The sequence below is a fragment of the Pseudorca crassidens genome, chromosome 5, assembly GCF_039906515.1.
Source record: "Pseudorca crassidens isolate mPseCra1 chromosome 5, mPseCra1.hap1, whole genome shotgun sequence".
Classification (NCBI taxonomy): domain Eukaryota; kingdom Metazoa; phylum Chordata; class Mammalia; order Artiodactyla; family Delphinidae; genus Pseudorca; species Pseudorca crassidens.
In genome coordinates, this window is record NC_090300.1 from 11,735,936 (window position 1) to 11,760,860 (window position 24,925).

General features: G+C 37.7%; 1 protein-coding gene and 1 pseudogene across 1 annotated transcript in view; one reads left to right on the forward strand and one right to left on the reverse strand.

Moving 5' to 3' along the window:
* The window catches only part of KCNH8 (potassium voltage-gated channel subfamily H member 8), a 387,731-nt gene extending 363,085 nt beyond the window's left edge, over positions 1-24,646 (reverse strand). Inside the window, exon 1 of the mRNA XM_067737194.1 lies at positions 24,389-24,646. Coding sequence (XP_067593295.1) covers positions 24,389-24,464 — 76 coding nt within the window. The 5' untranslated portion in view covers positions 24,465-24,646. The remainder of the gene's footprint in view (positions 1-24,388) is intronic.
* On the forward strand, positions 8,240-8,573 carry LOC137225365 (large ribosomal subunit protein eL31-like; annotated as a pseudogene).
* Positions 24,647-24,925: the final 279 nt, after the last annotated feature.

Below are 24,925 nucleotides of genomic sequence, written 5' to 3' on the forward strand. Positions count from 1 at the left end.
TCGCCACAGTAAATGCATGTTCAATGCTCTAATAACCACAATCTTAGCATTTTCAGATCTTTCTAGAACTTTCCATCTCTGCAATCTTCTCCCTTAATCTAGAATATCCTCATTCCCTGCTTGCAGAGCCCCATGCTCTTTAACTGGCTATTTCCAGTAGAGCAAATATTCAATATAGACAATGGCCTCCAGCCTAAACAACTCCTTGAATTTATGTTCTAAAGTTCTGTTAAGATAAATGAGATTGTTTTCATCTATAATTATGCAAAATTTTCTCTGTTAATTAGCAGGATAATGGAGAAAATGTGGTCCTTAAAATGTATCATAATTTAGATCATTTATCAAAATTAAGTCATTTAATTGTCATTAATTAGATTTATCATAATTAACTCTTCAACGTATCACAAGATAATTTTGTCATTATTAATATTATAGCTGGTACCATGCTAGAAACAATATAAAACAACTTACAGAGACAGTACTCATCCACAGAAAATGGTTAGATTTTAAAGTTATTAGCAGGCATTTTTTACTGTAGTTCCTTTACAGCTATCTATCTCTCGATACACATGTATGTGCTTTTATATACAGGACAGCTATTTATAATCAGCGGTCATCATTTCTATAGAAGTGGTATAATGTGATTAAGATCACAGAGTTTGTGGTCAGCCAAGGCAGTGTTCAAATTCCAGCCCTACTATTTAACAAGTCACTTAAATTCCTTAAACCTTAATTTCCTCCTTAGTAAAAATCTCTTGATTCTAAATTTTTTTAAAAAAACTTTGAAAATGGGAAGCTTTTTGAAAGCTTAGCACAAATTCTCTTATTTGCAAACCTCACCTGAACTGATGTGAGGTTACTTATATTCTTAATGTTTCCCATATTGTGTGAATAATAATATGTTTTGCTGAAGAAATATTAATATGTTTGGGAGAGATAAATTAGAGTTCAGGATTAACATATACACACTACTATATAAAAGAGATAAAAAACAAGGACCTATTGTATAGCACAGGGAACTATACTCAATAATAACCTATAATGGAAAAGAATCTGAAAAAGAATTGTATAACTGAATCACTTTGCTGTACCTCTGAAACTAACACAACATTGTAAATTAACTATTTCTCAGTAAAAAAAAAAAATATTAATATGGTTCATTACAGGGTGCCACCCTAGACTCCAATAGGGCATTAGGTAACATCTAGTACATGCATCATATTATCTTAACTAACGTCTGAAAAATTCTTAATTCCAAGACCTATCTATCCCCGAGGGTTTTGGATAAGGGGCTGTGGACGAGTAGTACTCAATTTGAAATTGCTGGGACGAACACATGACAATATTTGAAAAGTACGTACGTGTACTTTATGTATACGTGACTACATAATATTAGACCACATCACTCTAGCCCATATTACCTTTGGCCCAACAAAAGGAGGAAGAAAGAAAACATGGAAATTCATTGTGTTCATTAAACTATCTCAAGTCGGCCTTCAACCCACCCGTATCATAGTGAGTCCCTGCCTGCCCAGGTCCAGGTCTGTCCTCTTCCTTTCCCTGGCCACCTGCCTGCCCCATCATGCCTGCTTGACTTCCTTTTTCAAATACAGTCTGTCTTTTCCTTCAAGTTCTATTGCTCCCTCAGTCATCAAGATCCTTTTCGACTCAATCAGTGCCTCCCATATCTCTAATTACCCTTGCATATAGAAGAATAACCCACATCCTACTGCTCCCCAAGACACCCTCATACACATACACACACAGAAAAACCCACATGATCCAAAGGGACCCATCAAGAAGATTGCTTTCCATCCAGGTCTATAGAAGACAATAAAATATATGAAGAGCTGGCTTCCATTCATGTCTATCTACAATGTTTTCTCCCAATACAGCCAAAGTGATAATACCAGTCTGTTCCCCAAAACCTTATACTGGCTTCCTGTTTCCATTTGAACACAATCCAAACTCCTTTCCTCCATGGCCCTATATGGCCCTGCATGATTCAGCTGTTGTTATCACTCACAACTTGCTTCATATCACTCTCCCCCTCATGAACTATCTGCCTTGGACATTCCTTCCCTACCCCTAATCTTTCCATTGCTGGTTTGTTCTCATTATTTAAGTATTAGCTTAAAGGTCACTTTTAAAGAGCCTTTTTATGATCATCCTATCTAAAGAAACAACCTCTTTTCCCCTTGTTTACCCTTCTTCTCCCTTATATTTTCTTAATATTGTGTATCTCTCTCTTAACTCATGTTGTGTGTTTAGGGTTTCCTCCCACCCTCACCATCAGAATAGAAGACTCATGAGGGAAGGGGCTTTTCCTGAATCTTTCACACCTATATCCCTAGTACCTGGAACGGTGTCTGGCATATAGTAAGTGCTCAGTAAACATTTATTGAATGGATCATTGCTCTGACTTGGCAAGAAGTTAATAAATATCTGAATTTACAAAAATAAAAGCACCGCTCTAAAAAAGCTTACAGTGTCTCAGACAAGACAAGTTATACATATTACAAAGTAGTGCAGAATGATGTAGAATGAAGTACTATGTGTACTGGGGAAAAAGGGAGAGATTCCTGTAAGCTCAAGAGGTTAGGGAAGGTACCTTTCAAGAACAGTGCTTTGTCCATGTTTGTATGCCCACCCCCAACTGGAATGCTGCTGGATGAAGTTCTGTAGGCTCCTAGGAAGAAAAGTCACTCTACGGCCAGGATGTGACTACCCACAAAGACAACAATAGTTTCATGCCACGTGGAATACAGATATTTAACTTAGTGTCAATTATGTACTACTTTTGGATATTGGAACCTTAACCCAAATCCCAAAACACTGATTCAGTAAGGTACTTTTAACTTGCCAAAATGAAAATTAAAAAATGATTCTTCTTCCCCTCCATTGTGTCCACCTTCAGGGATGGCTACTAAAGGCCATTTCTGCTTCAGAGGGCAAAAAAGGAGATTCTAACCTAAGAGAACAGTGGTGCCCAACGGAACATGCAAAATATCCAGTATAAGGCTTAGAACTCAACCAATAATCAAGGGTGTTAGTATCTAATTGAAAAAGAATTCATAGAATATTCTTAGAGAACAATTTCTACCAAGGTACCAAGGTAGACACGGCCTCTCATGAGCAATTTGGAAGACTCAGAATCATGTTTTAAACCTTAATAGGTCTTCTATTTTTTATTGAGTCTTCATTATGTTTTCATTTTTCTGCTTTTGCTTAACCTCAACTTTACACTGTCCACAATGTATTTTCTTAGAAAATACTTAAAAGTTATCATTTTAGTCACCGTTGTCCAAGCAAATCTCACAACTTCTAAGATATTTACTATTTTAAACATAAACATCATTTTACATGGAATAAGAGTCTGGGTAGAAATGACATTTCCCGTGGAATAAAAGTCTACATAGAAAAGACACGTTAGAGTCTCAAAGTCAAATATTCTCTCAATTTCACTTATTCACCTACAGAATGAACATGACACTGGATAAAAAGCATGGGTTCTAACCAGCTATGTGACCCTGGACAAGTCATGTTGCCTTTCTAAACCTCATTTTCCTTATCTTCAGATAAGAAGCTGAAACAGGATAATTCTTCAGGTCTCTTTTAGTGATTTACCAGAGAAGGCCTTCTGAATCTACTTGACAGTAAAAACAGAGTGAAATATTAGAGGACAAGAGGTAAACAAATATTTCACCCCCAACTCAGCAGCACACATTTTCTGAGAAAATCCTAATAATAGGAAACAAGTCCAGAGGAAGTACTGACATCATGATTTGAATTTTTATCATTTTAGGTAGCATTATTTGTAAACAAGCTAATGTAGCTAACTTGATCCTAAACTCCCACACAGCTGCTGAAAGTATATTATTAGTTGAGGAAATTGTCTAAGGTGAGGTCTGTACTGTATGAGAACGTGTACTTGAATTCAAATGTAAATATAAATAGCTCACAGGATTTTTTTTTCCCCTCTGAAATGTCAGAGAGTGTATTAGGAGAACCAATTTACAATCAGCCTTTATGTTTAATTGGATAAACATATGATCCACAGAAAAATCAAGACAATAAACCAACTTTAATATTAGAAGTGATCAAAGATGATAATACAGTATTTCCAGAAGAAACATACTAGAAAGTGTGGCAGAATTAGTCTTTATGTTCTCATGGAGTTTACAGAAAATATTATTATAAAGTGGCATCTCAACTATTTAGAGTCACTTGAAGTATTCATTGCCATTATAAAATAAAAGAAGGAGTACAGAAAAAGGTGTGTGGTAAAATAACAAAACAGTTATTCTGTATGTGTTTCAAATCATGAACTTCTTCAAGTTCATATATTTTTAGCTAAATGTGAAGAGAGTATTTCTAAATTACTATATTTAGAACAAGCTAATCCATTACAAAATGGATGGACTCTGAAAGTATTTATCCCAGTGTGGGGATGTCCTTTAAAACTCATGACACTTCATCTGGGGTAAGGAGGCCAGATTCACCATCAGAAAAAAGAAGGAGAAGGAGAAGGAGAAGGAGAAGAAGAAGGAGAAGAGAAGAAGAAAGCACATTCTCATGAATAAGCTGGTCAAAGACTCTATAAAATAAAACATAAAATGATTGGTGTCTAATTCAAAGGGGACATTAGCATATTACTTTCTTTTGCAATTCTTTTCACTAACAGAAACAAAACGATTATAGATAGACTCAAAAATTCCTTTTCTTAAAGAAAACAGGCATAAAATTCTTACTATATAGAAGTCAAAATAATTCAAATGTTATATGTTTCTCCATTGTAAGTCTCCAGACTTTATTATTGGAAATAGCACTCATATTCATCACCTAGGCTGGACATCACCTCCTTGAGGACAGTGAATATTTTTATTAATTACATTCTAAAACATGTAGTAGATATCAGGCAGATTGAATAAGGAACATGCTTTAAGACACAATGGGAAAATCAACTCATGAAAGCATGAAAATTCAGTTTTGATTTAGTTCTGAAGGTTAAGAACATAAAAAAAATCAATATTCCTTAAAAGAGTGAAGGAGATCCCAATTAGGGCTTTTCAAGTACATCCTTGACTAGTGACTGTCTTGCCTGATTTCACCCAAGGTATTTTTCCATTTCCCTAAAAGTAGAGGGGGTCCTGAGATTTATGAACTTGCCAGGAGAACTGTAGAAACTTAATTCTTAATGTCTGTAGAATCCTTTGGAGGCATTTTTAATATGATTTTTGAGGAAATCACCATATTTTTTTGTTTAAAAAGTTACTCTGTTCAACTGTATTTGAAAATATACAGAAAAAAATCCTTAAAATACCGTTGCCTTCTAAAGCCTAGTACCAAGATCAGAGGTAAAGATGTCAAACACCACTGAGCTGAGGGAAGAAACCACGAGATGCAGCCTGGAGGGGAGGCCACGGAAGAGGAAGGAGGAAACATTATCTGCCTCAGGGTATCTACCCTTCATCTTTTCCTTTCTCTCTTTATTTTTTTAGGCACAGAAGAGAGAAGAGAGAGAATGAGATGATGTGAGGGTGGTGGTAGGGATATTGCGGGGAAGGAATCACAGTGGTAACGGGAGGGAAAAAAGGAATGTGGGTCTAATACACAGGTGCTAGATACTAGCGCAGATAAAGCAGAAACTAACACATCACTGTAAAGCAATTATACTCCAATAAAGATGTTAAAAAAAAAAGATCAATAACGTTGTCTGTGGGAACTTTGGGATGTCAAACCTCATAAACAGTTGCTGAGAATTTGTGCACACTTAAGTCCTGGGGAAGCAAAGAGAATTATTTTCTTTGAGGATGAATTGCAATATATAGAATATGCAGTGGTCAAGAGAATCATAGTCATATGTATAATTCCTTCCTTCTTAGGTGAATTCATTTAAATATTGGTCTAAATGTTCTATCCTTTTCTCACGAAATATCCACTGTAAATAGCTCAGATTAATGACTCAGTGTGTCCTTCTGCCATGATACCTACGTCCACACAGTTTGTGCCTTTCTCCCCTGCTCCCTCTTCTCTAAATGCTTTATCTCTATGAGCCTCATCTGCGCACGAACACAGCAAAGTTACCTGTGAGCTATTCTTCTAGATTTCAAAACCCATTTCAGCATCTCACTTTACAGAAGCCACCAAAAGCCTTCCTCACTCTGGGTTCATGAAATATTTCTCATTTTTCTCTGTAAACTTGGCTATGGAAGCACTTCCTTGCCCACTTCAAAAAGTGTCACAGATACTAATTTAGAAGTATACATGCAATCGTTTAAGTGAATTTAGTGATCAGAGGAGATCTGTTATTCACAGCATCTTACTCCTGATAGGCTCATTTATTTATAGATTCAAGCTACCGAATATCTATGTGAAAACTGAAGAAGAACTGAAGGAAAGCCATGTATCTTTGCCATTTGCATCCACCCTCAACAAATGACAACTTGAAAAATACGTTGCTAGGAGGGATCATTCATTTTTCCCTGAATCTTAGTTTCTAACCCTCTAGTCACTGAAAAATAAGCAACCTTATAGAAATGAAAGAATAAGAGCAAAAAATATGAGCTGCATCCTCCAAAGGACCTAATTTAACCTAGAAAACTCTAAGCCAGTGAAAAAGTCTCTCAGAAAGCAAAAAAAAAAAAAAAAAAAAACAAGTTTTCTTAAAACTTATGTTTATTTATATGACGAATTGTTCCAAAAAATAAATTATTCATGTGGCTCACAGAAATATATACAATTTATAAAAACAAATAAATGAGGACATTAGAACAAGCAAGACTAATAAAAAGGCTATGTGGCTGGGAATAGTATCTTTCCTTAAAATACATGCCACAGGGACTCGTACTCTTGCTAAAAAGACGTTGAACATTCAGCTTTGAGCATTCTTAAGCCAGTTCACGGAAAAAAACACAAGCCATTTCACATTTCCAAAATCCCTTCCCCATCTAACTCTCTGGTATTGGAAAATGTTGTAAATTCTTTAAGCCTGAGAAACGATTACATTATATAAGATATTATACTTTGGGAGCAATTAACATTTAATTGAAGTGATACTAAATTATAAATGGTTTGTGTGTGTGTGTGTGTGTGTATCTATATGAATGTACATGTTGGGATAGAGTTTGGGGAACTGTTAAAGAAGGGAAACAAAGAAATAGGAGGTTACGAGCACAGCAGATGCACCTTACCTAGCCCCAAAAGCTTCCTCATGCTTCTTTGTGATTCCACCCTTCTCCATCCCCTCCCACTCCTACGCAAACACTGACTGGCCAGAAGCATTTTAAAATTCAAGTTAGTGTAACATTGTTCTATAGATAACTCTAGGCTTGTGGCACTCAAGTTATCTCCAGCATCAATAGTCATGACCCCTCACATAACAAGAAACCATTTTGGGTATTTATTCTAACAAGGGAAGTAAATTCCTGGACAATCCACTAACTACTGTTTATAAAACACTGCCACTTTATAACTTTCTGAATTGAGTTTCCCAAATGGTGTGTTCTTAAAAAGCACAAAAGTGGTTTATATCTCAAAGTGAAGTCAACCATAACCCTTAAGATCTTAATCCTAATAAACTGAATGCCTTACAATTTAGCTCCAATTTTTTTCTTTTTGGTACGCGGGCCTCTCACTGTTGTGGCCTCTCCCATTGCGGAGCACAGGCTCTGGACACGCAGGCTCAGCGGCCATGCCTTACGGGCCCAGCCGCCCTGCGGCATGTGGGATCTTCCTGGACCGGGGCACGAACCCGTGTCCCCTGCATCGGCATGTGGACTCTCAACCACTGCGCCACCAGGGAAGCCCCAATTTTTTGTCTTTTTAATTAAACCCAGACTGCTTAGTCAAAACAAAACGTGTAAATTCCAGTTTCACTGCCTGTAAAGTGTGTGGCTTTTGGCAATTTATTCAGCCTTCCTGGGTTTCAATTTCCCCATCCACGAAGTAGGAATAAAAACATCTAGCCTGCAGTATTGCAGAGATTAAATAAACTAATATAGGTGAAAATACCAAACATAGCATTGGGTTCATGGTTACTCACTAAATGTCAATTCTCCTCTCTTTTTCTTCTTTCAAAGGAAAATCAGAGTAAAGTTGAAGGAAGAACACGGGTTTTGCAATTGAAGGATGAGAATAAGAGTCCGTCCCTTTCATGTACCAGTTTGAGACAACATATTGAGGCTCTCTAGGGTCCTCTGCGTCCTCTTCTCTAAAATAGGGACAATAGCCCGTCAGGATGGCTCCGGCAAAGAAGCGCGGCGAGAAGAAGAGGGCCGGTCCGCCGTCAAGGAGGTGGTGACCAGAGAATACACTGTCCACATTCACAAGCGCATCCCTGGAGTGCCTTTCAAGAAGCGTGCCCCTCGGGCGCTCAAAGAAATCCAGAAGTTTGCCAGGAAGGAAATGGGAACTCCAGATGTACGCGTTGACACCGGGCTCAACAAACCTGCTGCGCCGAAGGAATAAGGAACGTCCCGTACCGTATCCGTGTGCGGTTGTCCAGAAAACGTAATGCAGATGAAGATTCACCAAACAAGCTCCTGCCACCACTTTCAAAAATCTACAGTTAATGTGGATGGGAACTAACTGCTGATTGTTCAGTAAAGTTATAGAACGGCAAAAAATAAATAATAAATAAATGACAATAAAAATATTTAGGAATGATCACAGGCCAAGAGCGACACAAGTCACTTCCATTCAAGGTATCTGGTATAACAAAATTAAAGAGATAGCAAACAGTGTTATATAAACACATGAAAATTTATTTTAATATTTATATTAACAATTACAAATGGGGGATAAAATTTTCCCCAACTTCATCAATCTACTTCAGAAGACAGTATCAAAAGTAAATTGTGTAAAAAGTCTAACTTAAAGAAATTTGTACTTGGAGACCTAAGGAGGTCAAAAAGCAGTATTTCAAAGAGCTGTGAATATCTTGTTATGAGGTGGGCATAACATAGGATGACTTGGGGATTCCTTTGAAAGTGAAAATAGGTATCAAAGAATAAAATTGTATAATTATTAAAGTATTTACTTTTTTATTTTTGACTAGTTCTACTACATCAGTGAACCTATAACCTTTCTTTCTTCCAAAACTATTTTGAAACATAGCATTATTTCTATGAGATAGTATCTATATATTACCAGAAAATAAAATAAGCACCTAAGCACAATGATTTTTCATTATATTTTCACGTATTTGTCATGTATTTAGCCATATTTGTCTATTACACCAAGTTGCTGGTATTATTCTAAACAATATCTCTTTTGTATCTATATATTATTTAAATTTTTTCCATCAAATTGCCTGTAATTTTCCTCAACGATGTATTTTATGGTAAATAAATTTGAAATTGTGGGCATCTTCAATTAACTCTTTGCTATAGACCATGAAAAGTTTTCATTGAAAAGATACTCTGTAGTTGCTGAAATACCTTGTAGACATGACAAATTCTGCTATACAGAGGATATTCTCAATTCTATTTGTCCCCCAAATTTTGCTACATTGACAATATCTCAATTCTATATGTTGAAAAGTGTAAATATTTCAGTTCAAATACCTCATTGGTCCTCTCATTTTTCTTTATTCAGAGTAATTACCTTCAAAAATTTCTATAATATAAAAAATTTGTCATAAAAGGTATCTCTAAAATTCTTTTCAGTGTTTTGTCAAATGTAGGTGCTTCAAAATCACAGATCTTTTCAACTGCATTCAGTTTCAGTACTGATAAATGTATCCAATTAAATATAGAAGCTTCATCAAAAAAGTCTTCCAAGTTGAAATATTTCAAAGGAAAATTCTTAAATCTAGAGCTTAGTTTGAGCTCTTATTGTTTAATTTTTCCCCTTGCTTGTCTAGTGATACATTTCAATGTATTCTTGTCTTACAGTTTGGTTTACAATCCTCGCTATCCACTAAAATGAAGTTTTTGATACTCTGTTTATTAAATACTCTGATTAAATATTTTCAAGTGATTTCAAATAAAATGAAAAGAAAATATAAATGCTTCATTCAGAAAAGAATAATAACTGTCAGACACTTAGATTGCTTACAAAGCATTCATTCAAAGGCTCAGACACTTTAAAAGTATGACTGATGACAGTAAAAAGAAAAACCATGTATTGCCATGCCAAATGTTTTTTCTGTATTTAACAAACATCATGTAGTGTAACTACTGTAACTAATTCTTCATATATAAACATACTTGGTAACTTTGACCATTACAGCCTCTACAGTGATTGACAAAACGCACCATTTTGGGGGCACAAAAATGTACTATGCATTCACTACATCCAAGTCCAAGCACATTTCTTTTTTTGCTTTTTTTTTTTTTTTTTTTTTTTTTGCGGTACGCGGGCCTCTCACTGCTATGGCCTCTTCCGCTGCGCAGCACAGGCTCCGGATGCGCAGGCTCAACAGCCATGGCTCACAGGCCCAGCCGCTCCGCGGCATATGGGATCTTCCCGGACCAGGGCATGAACCCGTGTCCCCTGCATCGGTAGGCGGACTCTCAACCACTGCGCCACCAGGGAAGTCCCCAAGCACATTTCTTCCTTCTCCATACATTGTTTAATTTAATAAATATTGTCTTTACTATGACACTGTGCTCTACCAAAACCTACATTTGTCTTCTCATCACAAAACAAGTAACTTTATTTTTAATGATCCATTTAACTGAATTTACAATAACATTTAAAATAATATATGATTTATCTTCTATAAAACAAACTTTGGAAAGCTTTACTTATATCCATAAATTTGATGCAAAAACTCAAATATTATTAAGATTAACTGATTTTCCATAGAAAACCCTGACGGTATTAATAGTTATGAAGCTCTTCTACTATTGAATCAATACATTAACTACTGTTGCTTCATTTTTTTCTACATGTATAAGAAAACTCAAAATAAAAACTGAATAAAATTTTCAACAATAAAATAGAACTACTGACACATGCAAAAAAATTACTTAATTGCAAAAGCATTATGACAAGTGAAAAAAGACGGACACCTCCACCTTCCCCACCCCCCCACCCCCCGACACACACAAAAAATGCTACATACTGTATGATTTCATTAACCTTACAACCTAGAAAAGGCAAAACCACAGAGATGGAAAACAGAATAGTTGTCCTAGGGACTGGAAGGGCGGGGGAGGGTACTGACCTTGGGGAGATGGGGGAGAGATACTGTTCCAAATCTTGATTGTGGTGGTGGTTTTATGACTGTACATATTTTGCAAAATTCATCGAATTATACACTTGTAAGGGGTGATTTTACTGCATGTAAATTATACCATTATAAACCTCACCAATGTAATAAATAACGATAATTTATTAAAATAAGAAAAATTTGGCACAAATTCTAAACCCAATGACTCTACAGTATAAGTGGCACAGATATGGATCTGTGGTCCCCAACAAAAATCCAATAATACACACATGCAAAAAAAAGAAAAAAATGACTATTACACACACACATTCTAAAATTCTAAATAAAACATTAACAAGTAAAATTCTAAGTGAAATACTAAGTAAAACATTAACAAGTAAAACCCAGTAACACGTCCAAGAAACCTTTAATGAAAGAATGCAAAGAGAGTTTATATTATAAAATCTGTCAAAAGAATCTATCATATTAATTAATTCAACAAGAAACATAGAATTATTTGAATAGATGATGAAAAGAATTGATAAAATTGCTTAATAAAATAGGAATACATGACAAAATCTCTTAATAATAAAATATTTATTTCTCAAACTAAAAACCAGAAAAATACTTATTAGAAAAACGCTAAAATATTCCCATTAAAGTCAGGAACAAGAAGGATATTCTTTATCATCACCATTTTTATAGTATTTATAATACTAGCCAAAACAACTAGACAATAGAAAAAAAAATTAAGGGGAGAGGGACTTCCCTGGTGGTGCAGTGGTTAAGAATCTGCCTGCCAATGCAGGGGACACCGGTTCGAGCCCTGGTCCGGGAAGATCCCACACGCCACAGAGCAACTAAGCCCATGCACCACAACTACTGAGCCTGTGCTCTAGAGCCCGCGAGCCACAACTACTGAGCCACGTGCCACAACTACTGAAGCCCGTGTGCCTAGAGCCCGTGCTCCACAACAAGAGAAGCCACCACAATGAGAAGCCCGCGCAGCGCAACCAAGAGTAGCCCCCGCTCACGGCAACTAGAGAAAGCCTGCGCACAGTAACAAAGATCCAATGCAGCCCAAAAAAAAAATTAATAAAAAAAAACCTAAGGGGACAAAAAGTAAGACTTGTGAAAATTGGAAACAAGAAAACAAACTTTTCATTATTTGACGGCAATATTGTTTGTTACCTTAAAACCTCAAAAAAACAATTGCAAAATTATTACAAAGAATAATAGAAACTCAGCAAGCTGGCTGGTTAGAAAAACAATAAAATTTAAGAATCAATAGCCTTCAAATAAATAAACATGACTGAATTAGAAAAACTAAACGGTGGAAGAAAAGAATCCATTTTACATAACCGTTACAAAGATGAAATTACTAGGAATCAAATAAAGCAGAAATGTGCAAGAGCTTTATTGAGAATCCCAAAAAAGATGTGAAAGAAATACGTGGCAAATTTTTGGATATGAATTTTCAACATTATAAAAATGTCGTTTTCCTCCAGGAGATTCCATTAAAAATATCATCGGGGTTTTTTTCCACTAGATAATCTGATTCTTAAGTTCCTGTGGACTTCCAAATAAGTATGATTAGCCAAGTAAAATTCTGGGGGGAAAAATAGAATGGATTGAGACTTTTGATGCACATCATAAAACTTCTATAATTAAAACTGTGGAACTACACATAAAGAAAAAAATAGATGAATGTAATAGGATAGCAAGTCAAAATATAGAAAGAATTACATATAGAAATATGGAATATGATAAACTAGATGTTTCAAATCAGTGTAGAAAAGATGAATTATTGAAAAATATTGTTAGAAAATTGGATAGGAATCTAGGAAGGAAAAATTTGATCCCTACGTTGTACTCAATAGATGAAATGACAGAACTTACTAATAGAGGAGAAAAAATTAATATACAAAATGAAACTATGGTAGAACACATAGGATGTATTTTTTTAAATAATTTCAGAATAGAAAATACCTCTCTAAGTATGACACAAAACACAGAAATCATAAGAGGAAAATTGATTAATTCACTTACATAAAAATAAAAAATCCCACCAAAATTGGAGAAAACATATACATTAACACCACCAGTAAAGTATTCATTTTGTTATTCTGTAAAGAGCTCATAGATGTCAAAAAAAGAATGCCAACAATTTAATTAATAAAGGGCAATGAATATGAACAAATAATGCCCAGGAAAGGAAATTCAAATAGAACTTAAATATATTAAATAATGCTCAACTTCACTTACAGTGAAGTAAATGTATGTTAAAAATTATAACAGGAAGCCACTTGTTATCTATTAGTTCAAAAGCAATTCAAGAGATGGAAAAAAAGAACAAATACACTGAAATGCTAGGCAAATATTAGCTATTATTACTATCTTTCAAATAATTTTATAACGTTTATTCAAATCAAAAGTTACAATACAAAACAAAAGCTCCAGTCCCAAGACATTCATTCTCCTTCACAATTAATGGAATCACAGCAGAAACATTTATTTCTGTGTCGAGATAAAAAAATATGCCCCATTTAATCTTCTACCTGATTCTCTCCATTGGAGGAATAGTCAGAATATCACACTTAAGGACAAGCCACTTCCTGTCAAAGTGGGTACTTGACAGTTTGATAACATCTGAACTGCTTACATGGATCATCTTTTCTAGACAATCAAAATATGGAAAGACTGAAAAGCACTCTGGTCTCAGTTCCCTCTAGTTCAATAACTAGAGTAAGAAACTGGTTGGACTCACAGGTACAATAAGGAAATCTGTCCAAAAGACTTATTAGAACAAAAAAAAAAAAAAGAAAAACATGAAAAAAGAAAAGAGTTTTAAATTAGATTTGAGAGTTAGAGAGCTAGGTACCCTTATTTCTGACTGTAAGTTCATCGTAGAGTAAAGGTAAATGATTGCTGTTAAAAGTGCCTGACACTGGAGAATATATTTCTCCCAATAAAAGCAGACTCAAAATAGGTAGAAGAATTTCCTCTGTAAAACACTAACAAGGTAAAAATACAAAATGATGTCACTATAACAGCCATGAGAATTAGAAGATCTTCTATGGAAAGATTAGCCTGACAACAAAAATATCACAAGGAAGTTCTAAAGTCAGCAAATTCTAAGCACCAAAATCTCAAAGAAAATGGGTTTCTTTATTTTTTTAAAAAATGGACGGTAGATTTTCTTTGATGAGCAAAACTGCTTTGCACAGTAAGTGCACTTAGTAGTTCCAGATATAAGTCTTAAATACCAATCTAAACACATCCTTAAGTGACAAGTACTTAAAGCATAGTATATCAAAAGAGAAAAAAAAAGTAGCATATGAACTAGAAAGGGCTAAAATCTTTAAAGCAGAAATCCCTTTTTGCAAGAGTTAGAAACAAGAAATGATATCACAGATTGCCCCAGTCTGTTTATACTTACTATTAAAAAACCACATTTTAGAGGCAGTGTGATATAGTAGCAAAATCACAGGCTATAGTAGAAAAATCACAGGCTACTGGGATAACATTAGAAAAGTTCTGAGCTTGAGTCCTGTCATCTGGAACAGAAAGGGGACTGCCTGCCTTCTTGCTGTGTTGGGTTGTGTAGGAACAGATAAAGCACCAGCACAGCACACAGCATGCAGGCAGACATGCCCTGAAGGGTAGTCACTATTATCATTAGTTTTATAAAATAAATTAGTACTTCAACCATGTGAAAATGAGGGGCTAGAAGCCAGTCTAGAATTATCTCTCAAAACTAAATTTAACCACATAGTACTGTATAAAAGGAGTACCGGTTACTACTGAAGGGAAATAAAGACAATTAATATACAGACCTGGACTTTAAGAAATATGAAATTCTTCTACCCCAAAAAACATTTATTGAGCAAAGACTTTCTTCCAAGTATAAGTCCAAGTGAGGAAGACTTGAAGGAGTTGATGGCTGAGCGTTGAAATCTGAAAGCAGATCATTACAGCACACAGAGGAGCTGACTGGAGGGATGGGATGGGCAAGGTAACATGGCAGCAGAGAGGAAATGTCACCTGGCTCTACTTGGAGCCTCACAGAAAGGGTTTGGACAGAAGGGGACCTTCAGGATGTGTACCATGCAGAGGCCCAGGATGAGCAAGCGGGGTGTTTGGGGTGAGTATGTCTGCAGCCTCAGGAGGCAGTGGCTGGAAAAGATGCTGCCAAATCATCTTGGGGTCAGATGACCCAAAGGGCTTTGGACATCCTCCAAGAGGTAGCAGGGAACCGGTGGGTAGTTACATGATTAAATGATGATAGCGCTTTTAAGGAAAATCACTCTGGGGACAATGCAGACTGAAGGGGGCGCAAGCGGGTCGGATAAGAGCTTATGGCCACGGGAGTCTAGACAGAGTAAGGTTGCAATTGTGTCGCTAAGAAACAGGATCCAAACTAAAGTAAAAGCAAGGAAGAGGGAGATGAGAAGCCAAACTAGGGCATTTCTAAGTGAAATCTCAAAGACCAGATAACCAATCTGACGCATGCGCAGTCGAGGCCGACTCAGATTTCTAGCCTGAAGAAATGGGTGGGTGGTGATGCCAATTATGGGGCCAGAGAAGAAATAGGCTTCATGGGCTAGAAAAGATTATTAGTTCATTTGGGGACATGTGAATTTTGAAGGGCTTGAGGGAGATGGATAGTTGTACTAACAGCTAAAAAGGAAAGCAAAATTTATCTTCCAGGGAATTTATAAGCCAAGAACTACGTTTGACTGTTTAAATTATTGAGAAAACTCTTCAATCACTTCAGTTGCTAAGTATGAACTATAACACAGGTAAAGTTGAAGTCTCATCATTTTTGTTTGTAGGCTCTGCTAAACCAAAATGGATTTAAAAACTTAGTGTTTAGACTGTATCAGCAAATATGTATGGCCCGGGTGAACGGACTATCTCTGCAGATGTTGCAGTTCTGTACCTCTGTCTGTTGGCATTTCTCCAGTGGCTTCACGGGGATGGAATTCTAGCACACCCTCAATTCTTTTTCTTCTCCACAGGCGTCATTCTACAGTACAACACAGGGGTGAGCAGCCCTGGAGGAGAACAGCACTCACCTTGTGGTCAGAAATCAATCTTTCCCTTTCCTAAGAGAAAGTTAGCTTCCTAGGCAGAGCTGACATCCATAAGCAAATGAAGAACACGCAATTCCGCTGCGTAATAGGGGACCCTTGTTCAAGTGTAAAGCCTTTATTAGGACAGATAGTAAGAAGTGTCTTGGTGATTTGGTATGCACACCTGGAAACACTGCAAGAGGTAATACTTCTACATGTATAACTGAATCACTTTGCTGTACACCTGAAACTAAATAGCATTGTTAGGGCTTCCCTGGTGGCGCAGTGGTTGAGAGTCCACCTGCCGATGCAGGGGGCACGGGTTCGCGCCCCGGTCCGGGAAGATCTCACGTGCCGCGAGCGGCTGGGCCCGTGAGCCATGGCCGCTGAGCCTGCGCGCCCGGAGCCTGTGCTCTGCAGCGGGAGAGGCCACAACAGTGAGAGGCCCGTGTACCGCACAAAAAGAAAAAAAAAAAATAGCATTTTTAATTAGCTATATTCCAATATAAAATAAATGTTTTAAGAAAATAGTTAATTAAAAGCATCTAGACATAGGGGCCAGATACACACACACACACAGTACAATAATATCTTGCTTTTTCAGTGGCAAGACCAAGCCAATGTAGCTGTTTCCCATTGAGACCCATGGGCTTGAGGGACTCTCAGCTTTGTCCAGAGAGCCCAAGCTGAAATTCAGACACTAATATTGTAAACCTTAATGGGTAGAAGCTGAAAAAATGGTAAAAACTCTTGTGAAAGCTGCAAGTAATTTCTAGCTAGAAAGAATGAACACTTTAGGAGGGAAGGGGGAAGTGGCAATATAGGGGTCGGGGATTAAGAGGTACAACTATTAGGTATAAAATAAGCTACAAGGATATATTGTACAACATGGGGAATACAGCCAATATTTTGTAATAACTATAAATGGAATACGACCTTTAAAATTTGTGAATCACTCTATTGTACACCTGTAACATATAATATTGTATGTCACCTATACTTCAATTAAAAAAAAGACAAAAAGAAAAAGAAATATCTTCAGTTTCAAGGTTGACATTTCTCCCATATCATGCATCAGCCTGTGCAACATGGGAAGGTTGAGAGCTTTCACACCAGGCATACAGGACCACACATTTCTCTTACCGAGACATGGGTGTACCACCTCCGATGGCTTATTATGACAAAGCACCCTGGTTTCAAAGATGTTCCTCGTCTGGCCTTATTGACTTTCCATTGTCCTGTTGCCTCTACATTGCCCCCTTCACGTCTTCTAAGATACCTGGTATTCTCCTTAAAGGCCCCCCTTTCCAGCTCAATGACAAGTGCTGCACAAATTGACCAAGTAAATGGAATACTGTTTTTTGCCCTTATCATATATGAGCCAATCATTCCCACCCAGAAGTCATTTACTATATGACTCCCGCCAGCTCATTCCCCCCACCAAGGAAATTTTTCCTCCCTCATCTAAATGTACAGAGTCCTTCACCCTGAACAGTCGCATCCGCTTCCAACCCATGTGATGGTGATTTGTGCATACATTTATTGTCCTCTTTGAGAGAAGGACAAGCATGATTTATCCCAAAGATCCTAGCATAATGGCTTTGTATATAGTCAGCATGGATTAAATAGCATTGAAGAAATGTTTGATTGTTTGAATAAAGCAAAGATTTCCTAAGAGAGACTGTGCCCTCCCAGAGTGTGTTGGATCTGGTCTACAGGCAACACCAAATGCCAGAGCCTAGAAAAAATTGTGGGTATAACTTCCATTCTTAACATGTTAGCTATCTATCTTCCTCTATATGATGATGTCAAAACAAAATTATCTGGGGGGCTTCCCTGGTGGCGCAGGGGTTGAGAGCCCGCCTGCTGATGCAGGGGACACGGGTTCGTGCCCCGGTCCGGGAAGATCCCACATGCCACGGAGCGGCTGGGCCCATGGGCCATGGCTGCTGAGCCTGCGCGTCTGGAGCCTGTGCTCCGCAACGGGAGAGGCCACAACAGTGAGAGGCTCGCGTACCACAAAAAAAAAAAAAATTATCTGGTATTTTTAAAGACTACATAATAAAATTTTGCTTCTTATTTGTATATCTCACTCATCCAAAGAAATGCATTTCTGGTAAATACCTAAATCCAAATTATTGTAAATCAAACACTTTGTCCATTGCAGGGAAGTTTTGAGAACCCATGCAATAAGTCCTTTTTAAGATAAAGAATTCATCTCCAAAGTCAAAAGAATGAAAATAAATAATTCCCTTTCCTCATCCCTCTTCTCTATTCTCTCCTCCCTCTCCCTCTCTCGTTCTTTCTTTTTTTCTATTTTTTTAGTAAACTTGGAATAAAGTTTTCATAAAGAAAGTTATTTAATTTAACTCAGTCAACCGCAATACAAGAGTGCCTAATGGGGAGTTTCTTAAAATCTGAAACATGGTTAGAAGCATAAGAAAAAGATGGAAAACATACTGTTTCAAAACAGTCCACATACGAAGCCAGTAACAGAACTGGTTAATAAAGTGGAAGCAGCTCAGTCACCTTAGAATACAAGGACCTGTCTTGCGTCCTTTGCAGATGCCACATTTGTGGTTCACCCGCCAGTGCAGATTTTGTGGTTCGCCCGCCAGTGCAGATTAAGATACCCGTACACAGACCAACAGACCCCATGTAACCTTCCTTATCTGGAAAGAGGAAGCACCCTGTCAAGAGACTGGGATTAATATTCTGAAAATATCCCTATGTCGCCCACATTACTTGTAGATCAGAGAATGAAGAACCTGATTAACACAGCTGACTAACGTGGCTAGGCTAGGTTGACTCATATGCCATCACCAAATATAAAGAAACACCCTCCCACCAGTGAGTTGGGCCTTACATTCACCAAGACTGCAGATGCAAGCTCAGCAGAGTTTACGTGCGTACAGAATTACATAGAGCATGCTCAATAAATCTGCTTCACAGAAGAACAGACGTGAGAACGTTAGGCTTCGTATAATAGTACAGCAATGGGACAGCACCGGTAGCAGATCGAATTCTAAACTGGCGCCCGAGATTCCTAACCCCTTGTGTAAACACTCCATCTAGTCCCTTTCCCTTGAGTTTGGACAGGTCATATGATTTTAGAAGGGATTTTACAGATGTAATTAAGATCCATAATCAGTCAACTTTGAGTCAAAAGGGAGATTATTCTGGGTAGGCCTGACCAAGGTGAGCTTCTAAACGACAGGCATTCCTGCTGTTCTTTTTTTATTCTTTTTTTCAATTTTTATTGGAGTACAGTTGATTTACAATGTTGTGTTAGTTTTAGGTGTACAGCAAAGTGAGTCAGTTATACATATACATATGTATATGTGTAACTCTTTTTTAATATTCTTTTTCCATACAGGCCATTACAGGGTATTGAGTAGAATTCCCTGTGGTATACAGTAGATCCTTATTGCTTACCTATTTTATATATAGTAGTGTGTCAATCCCAATCTCTCAGTTTATCCCTCCTCTCCCCTTTACCCCAGTCACCATAAGTTTGTTTTCTACATCTGCGAGTCTATTTCTGTTTTGTACAGAAGTTCATTTGTACTCTTTTTGCAGATTCCACATATAAGCGATATCATCCTATATTTGTCCTTCTCTGTCTGACTGACTTCACTTAGTATGATCATCTCTCGGTCCACCCATGTTGCTGCAAACGGCATTACTTCATTCCTTTTTATGGCTGAGTCATTGTGAAGAAGTAAGCTGTTCTGTTGTAATAGGGCCTGGGGAAGAGGCCATGTGTCAGGAGGCGGAAGGAAGCCTCCAGTTGCTGAGAAAAACCACAAGGAACTAAATTCTGCCAGCAGCCACGAGAGCTCGGAGGGGACCTCGAGCCTCAGCTGACAACTTGGTTTCAGCCTTGTAGTCTCCGGAAGCCCTGAGCACAGGACCCACCCAGCTGGTCTTTGCCTGGATGTCTGGCCTACGGAAAATGTGAGATGATAAGCCACTGAATGCGTGGTAATTCACTACCCGGAAATAGAAAACTGACGTGGGAACTGTCTCTCTAAACATACAGAATGGGAATAAGAGACCACTCGTGGCATGCAAAAAATACCAACGAGCCTTTACGAACTCCCATTTGTGGGGAGATATCTATGGAGTGCTAGGTATTTCTTTGAATGTTTTCATGTAACAGCCTTTTACAGACAGACCCATACATAATGGAGCTCAATCTTTTTTATTGGCTAAATGCCTCTGATGATAGTCTTCTAACTACAGCCCAGCAAAGACTTAGGAAGTTCCCACTGTCCCCTTCCTTATTGTGTCCCTTTGCTACAGCATTGGGTACATTACCCTTCTCTCTATGCTTCCGAAGTTAAGAGATCTATGTACCTTGATGAAAGTATAAAGGGGAAAAGAAACTCCATTGAGTTTCCTCTGGAAAGGAAGTGTTTCAATTTAACAAATTTCCTTGGACCATTTTGAACAGGAGTACATAAAACATATGCAAATACAAAATGAATGTCTAAACCACCATTATTTCTGAATACTTTGAATGGAATCTCCTTGATAGAGTCTACTGGGCTACAAACTTCCTTTAGAGCTTAGATCATGTCTCACTAACCCCAAAGAGAAAGAATTGTTCTGGCCAAATTTTGATGTGACTGGAAAATGTAGGCTAATGCACCATTTTGTTGGAAAATGGACACTTCCCTTTGAAAGTTTTATATCCTCAAAGAAATGTGTTTTTCTCAAATGGTACTCTGTGGCAAATACTTGTACTGAAAAACTATTTTTTAAAATATGTACTTATGTGTTCTGTTATTATCATTTCCCTTTGTCCAGATTAATATTAATGTACTTAAAGCAAAAGCCTATGCAGAAGAGATTTTTTTAAGTACACTAAATGTGTAAAAAAAAATGAACGATGTAAAAATAAACTATATGCAGGTCATAATGTTAACATTGTGTGTGTGTGTGTGTGTGTGTGTTTAAGTGTTTCAAGTGAGAAGTATGGCTATATGCAATGAGTCAAAGAATTTCATTGGAGTTACTTTTTTCCCCTAAATGGGGTACACATATTCAATATTTGCAAGCTTCTTAGTTTTTCTAAGTCTCATTTACATTCAGTTAAACATAAATCAGGAGAACATATTTCAAGAGTAAATATATGTCAGGGTAGTTTTTGTGAAAAGATTTATATTTTCCAATAGTTTTTAAAAATTATATTGAATATGAGAAAAAAGTTTCAATTAATGGTCCACTATTGACTTTCAATCCTGACCAACAGCTCACTTCTTAAATATTAAAAAGAAAAAATATCCTATTATGTTCAATAATAAAGTGTCACTAGGTGATAAAATATATTATTAACTTATTTTTTGTTGCCCTGTGATGATAATAACTCAACTGATAAATCAGTAAGATTATGTTATAGGCTTTTCTTGTCATATATTTAATTTTTCCTGGGAGAAATTTTACATGATGTTTTAAGATTTATTATTTTCCATTACAATATTAAATCAATAAAGATAATAATAATATTTCATGGTGGTTAAGTTAGCAAGGTGGTTTTCTAGGGTTATTGTTTGCTCTCTTAGTTTTTCAATGATATTTTCCAAAATAAAACAAAATAAGAAACTAACATGACTATAAAATATACCTAACAAGGCAGAAAATGTACCAAGTAAACACATTACATTTTGAGTATAATAACACTAGGCACTCTCCACTATAATTTTTATTTGGGCGAGTGGCAATTTTGCTAATTTAAAACTTTCAAATGGTTTTATCTTGCACAAGAAAATAAATGACTGCTATAAGAAAAATCAAGAGAAAGAAGGATGACCATAGGAAAAGAGTTTCAGGGATAGTAATTATACTTAATAAGTGTCAACACATACAAGATAGAAAAAGATAAACTAAATATTTAGCAGGCAAACTGATATGCCATGATGTTAGCAAAATTTGTGGCTTAAATTTGCTTCATGTATTTTTTTAAGTTTCAGATTATTCAAGTCATCTTGCAATTCAAATGAAAAGCAAATAAGAGGATACAGTCCTCTTTCCTTGAGTGGGGTTTATTGGAATGAGGGGGTATCTTTAAAAGTTCTCAACAAAATTTTGCTAAAGTAAATCTTTATGTCACTCATTACTTTGAAATTTGCTTCACTTATTTTCAGATTGATTTCATACAAAGTGGTTCCCTCCAGGAATCCCACAGACCCTTGGAGAACAGACCAAGCATGCTCTCCAACAGTTTCAGTTTTACTAATATTCTAAATGCTGGTTATGTGATGATGGTCTTCCCAAACAACAATTTAAAACTTCTAACCTTCTATTTTATTCACATTAATGTGTAGTTAAAATAGAAAAAGAGCTATTCACTAGTACACCATTCCTTCTCTACATGCCTTCTGTCTATCACATGTTATAGTGAAAGAGGCAGAAGTGTCCTCACACAGATGATCCAAAGCCCCTCTCATTAGCAACTGGTACTTAAATATATCCCTGCAGTAATTCCCAGGGCTATGCTGGGAACACACTACGTTCCATTCAACTTTAAATAACAATGAGATAAGCAACGACCACTTACCAGTTAGCTCATTTTCAATACATGCACTTGTGATCAATATTGAAAGTCTTTTGGGTTTAAATTTGCAACTTCTAGAACAAACATCCACTAGAAATTGATCAGTTCCTAAGGTAACAAATAGTAGTAACCACAGTCATGCATGAAGATAGCAATGGTGAATTTGTGTAGTGGTTGGGTGGTGGGTATGATGTCACTGGCAGGGATTTGAAATTTTATTGTATTTTTCTATTATTATCTAAGGAAGACAGATAAATAATAGCATTGCACTTCACTCATACTGTCTGACACATCTAGATCATAAAAGGGGAAGGAAAGGCTCACCAACTACCCTGAGTAGTCTAGAGGTTGAAAATAAAAATTGAATAAAATCCAGTAAATAGTTCATTTCTCCCTCATATAAACTTTTCCAACTACTCCTGAAGCGCGAAAGTCCAGGATTTACTTCCCATTGTAGTAAGACTGTGTATCCAGATGACTGGAGTGAAAATAGAGTTAGATGTGCTCTCTCACATCAGCTCCAAGAAATATGCCATCATCCTAAAAAACAATGATGCCTGAATCACTACTAGCCTTTAGAACAAATGAGTTTCTACAAGTCTTGTGTAACAGGCAGAAAAGGAAAGATAGCACGCAGAAGCAACATAAGCTAGGAGGAAGGTGTGGATATTCATAGTGAAACCAACTGATAGCTTTTGCTGGGGGTGAAAGTACAGACTCCTCATTACAGGGGAAACCAACCGGTCAAGAAGAGGGGAGTTTGAGAAGCCTGGGAATGAACGGGGACCTGGCCGTGGTCCTGAAAGAGAACAACTTGCAGACGTTTCCCAACAGTCTCCAAGAATCCACACACCATATCTTTGCTTTTAAACAGAAGCTTAAACAAGCTAAGCGTCCAATAATATTCACCCTCAAAAAAATTATGTTGAAACTTCCTCTTATGATCAGATCAACCTTTATAACGCCCGGCTTCTCCTTCTCCAACAGTCTCTCCTCGAGTGTTAGGATAATTTCAGATTGAAAGGTATGCTACCTTTCAATACCTGAGAAGCAGGAATCGGGATTCTGACAAACTCATAACGTTTAGAATTCTACGGGAAGCTTACACTTGGCAATCTTGATTCTAGTTGCATTTCTTAAACTCAGATGGGATCATGCCTATCCAAAATACCTCACAGAATGAGGCTCCATAGACGAAGAACATTCTAAACTCTCCCTATAATTTACGGAGCCTTGAAACTCTAGAAGGACAGATTGGCAATTCACCAATATGGACAATTTTCATTTTCACTTCATAAAATTAATAAAAACCGAGGAATTACGGGTCCCACAGTGAACACGGGTGTCGGTCTTTCTTCAGGTTCTTTTCCAGACTTTACAAACCTAAGAGTCAAGGGGGCCAACTACACCGAAGTGTTAATACTACACCGAACCACGAGAGGAAAAAAATTCTCCGCACAAAAGACACCTCGGCAGGACCATAAGGAAACAAAATCCACTGGTGCAAAAAGGAGGGTGGGAACGAAAGTAATTTATAGGAGAAAAATCATTCAAAAAAAAAAAAACCCATACAACTCATCGAAGTGCAAGACTTACGCGTTCCGTCAAAACGGGTGGCGATGGTGTCGAGGAAGGTGTTCTGGGGCGCCAGTAATCCTTTCATAACCGGCATTTTTCCAGCGTGGTGTGAAATTCTCCATCAAAGTTTGTCCAGAAGGATGGTTCGAGAGGAAAGTGCCAAGAAGGGAGAAGGGGAGCGTGATGACGGCAGGGGAGGGGGGCCCGGCGCAGTGATGGGGCCGCTCGAGAGAAGGGGGAGGATGGAAGGAAAGGAGCTGATTCCAGCCGCCGCGGCTCCGGCAGGAGCAGCCCAGAGAGTGCTCGCGGAGCCCGCCCCGCACCTCCAGGCTCAGCTGGGCGCAGGCTCCCTCTCCCGCCCCCTCCACCTCCGCCAGCTCCGAGAACCCCCACCGTCCCTCCGCGGGCGGCAGAGCCCGCCAGGAGCCGCCGCGCAGCCCGCCCGCCCGGGAAGAACCCGCGGTGGCCCCGGGCGCCGCAACCTGACCTCAGGCGCTGGGGTCGCGGAGGGCGGCGCTCGAGGCTGGGCGAGGCTCGGAGTCGCGGAGCCTGCCC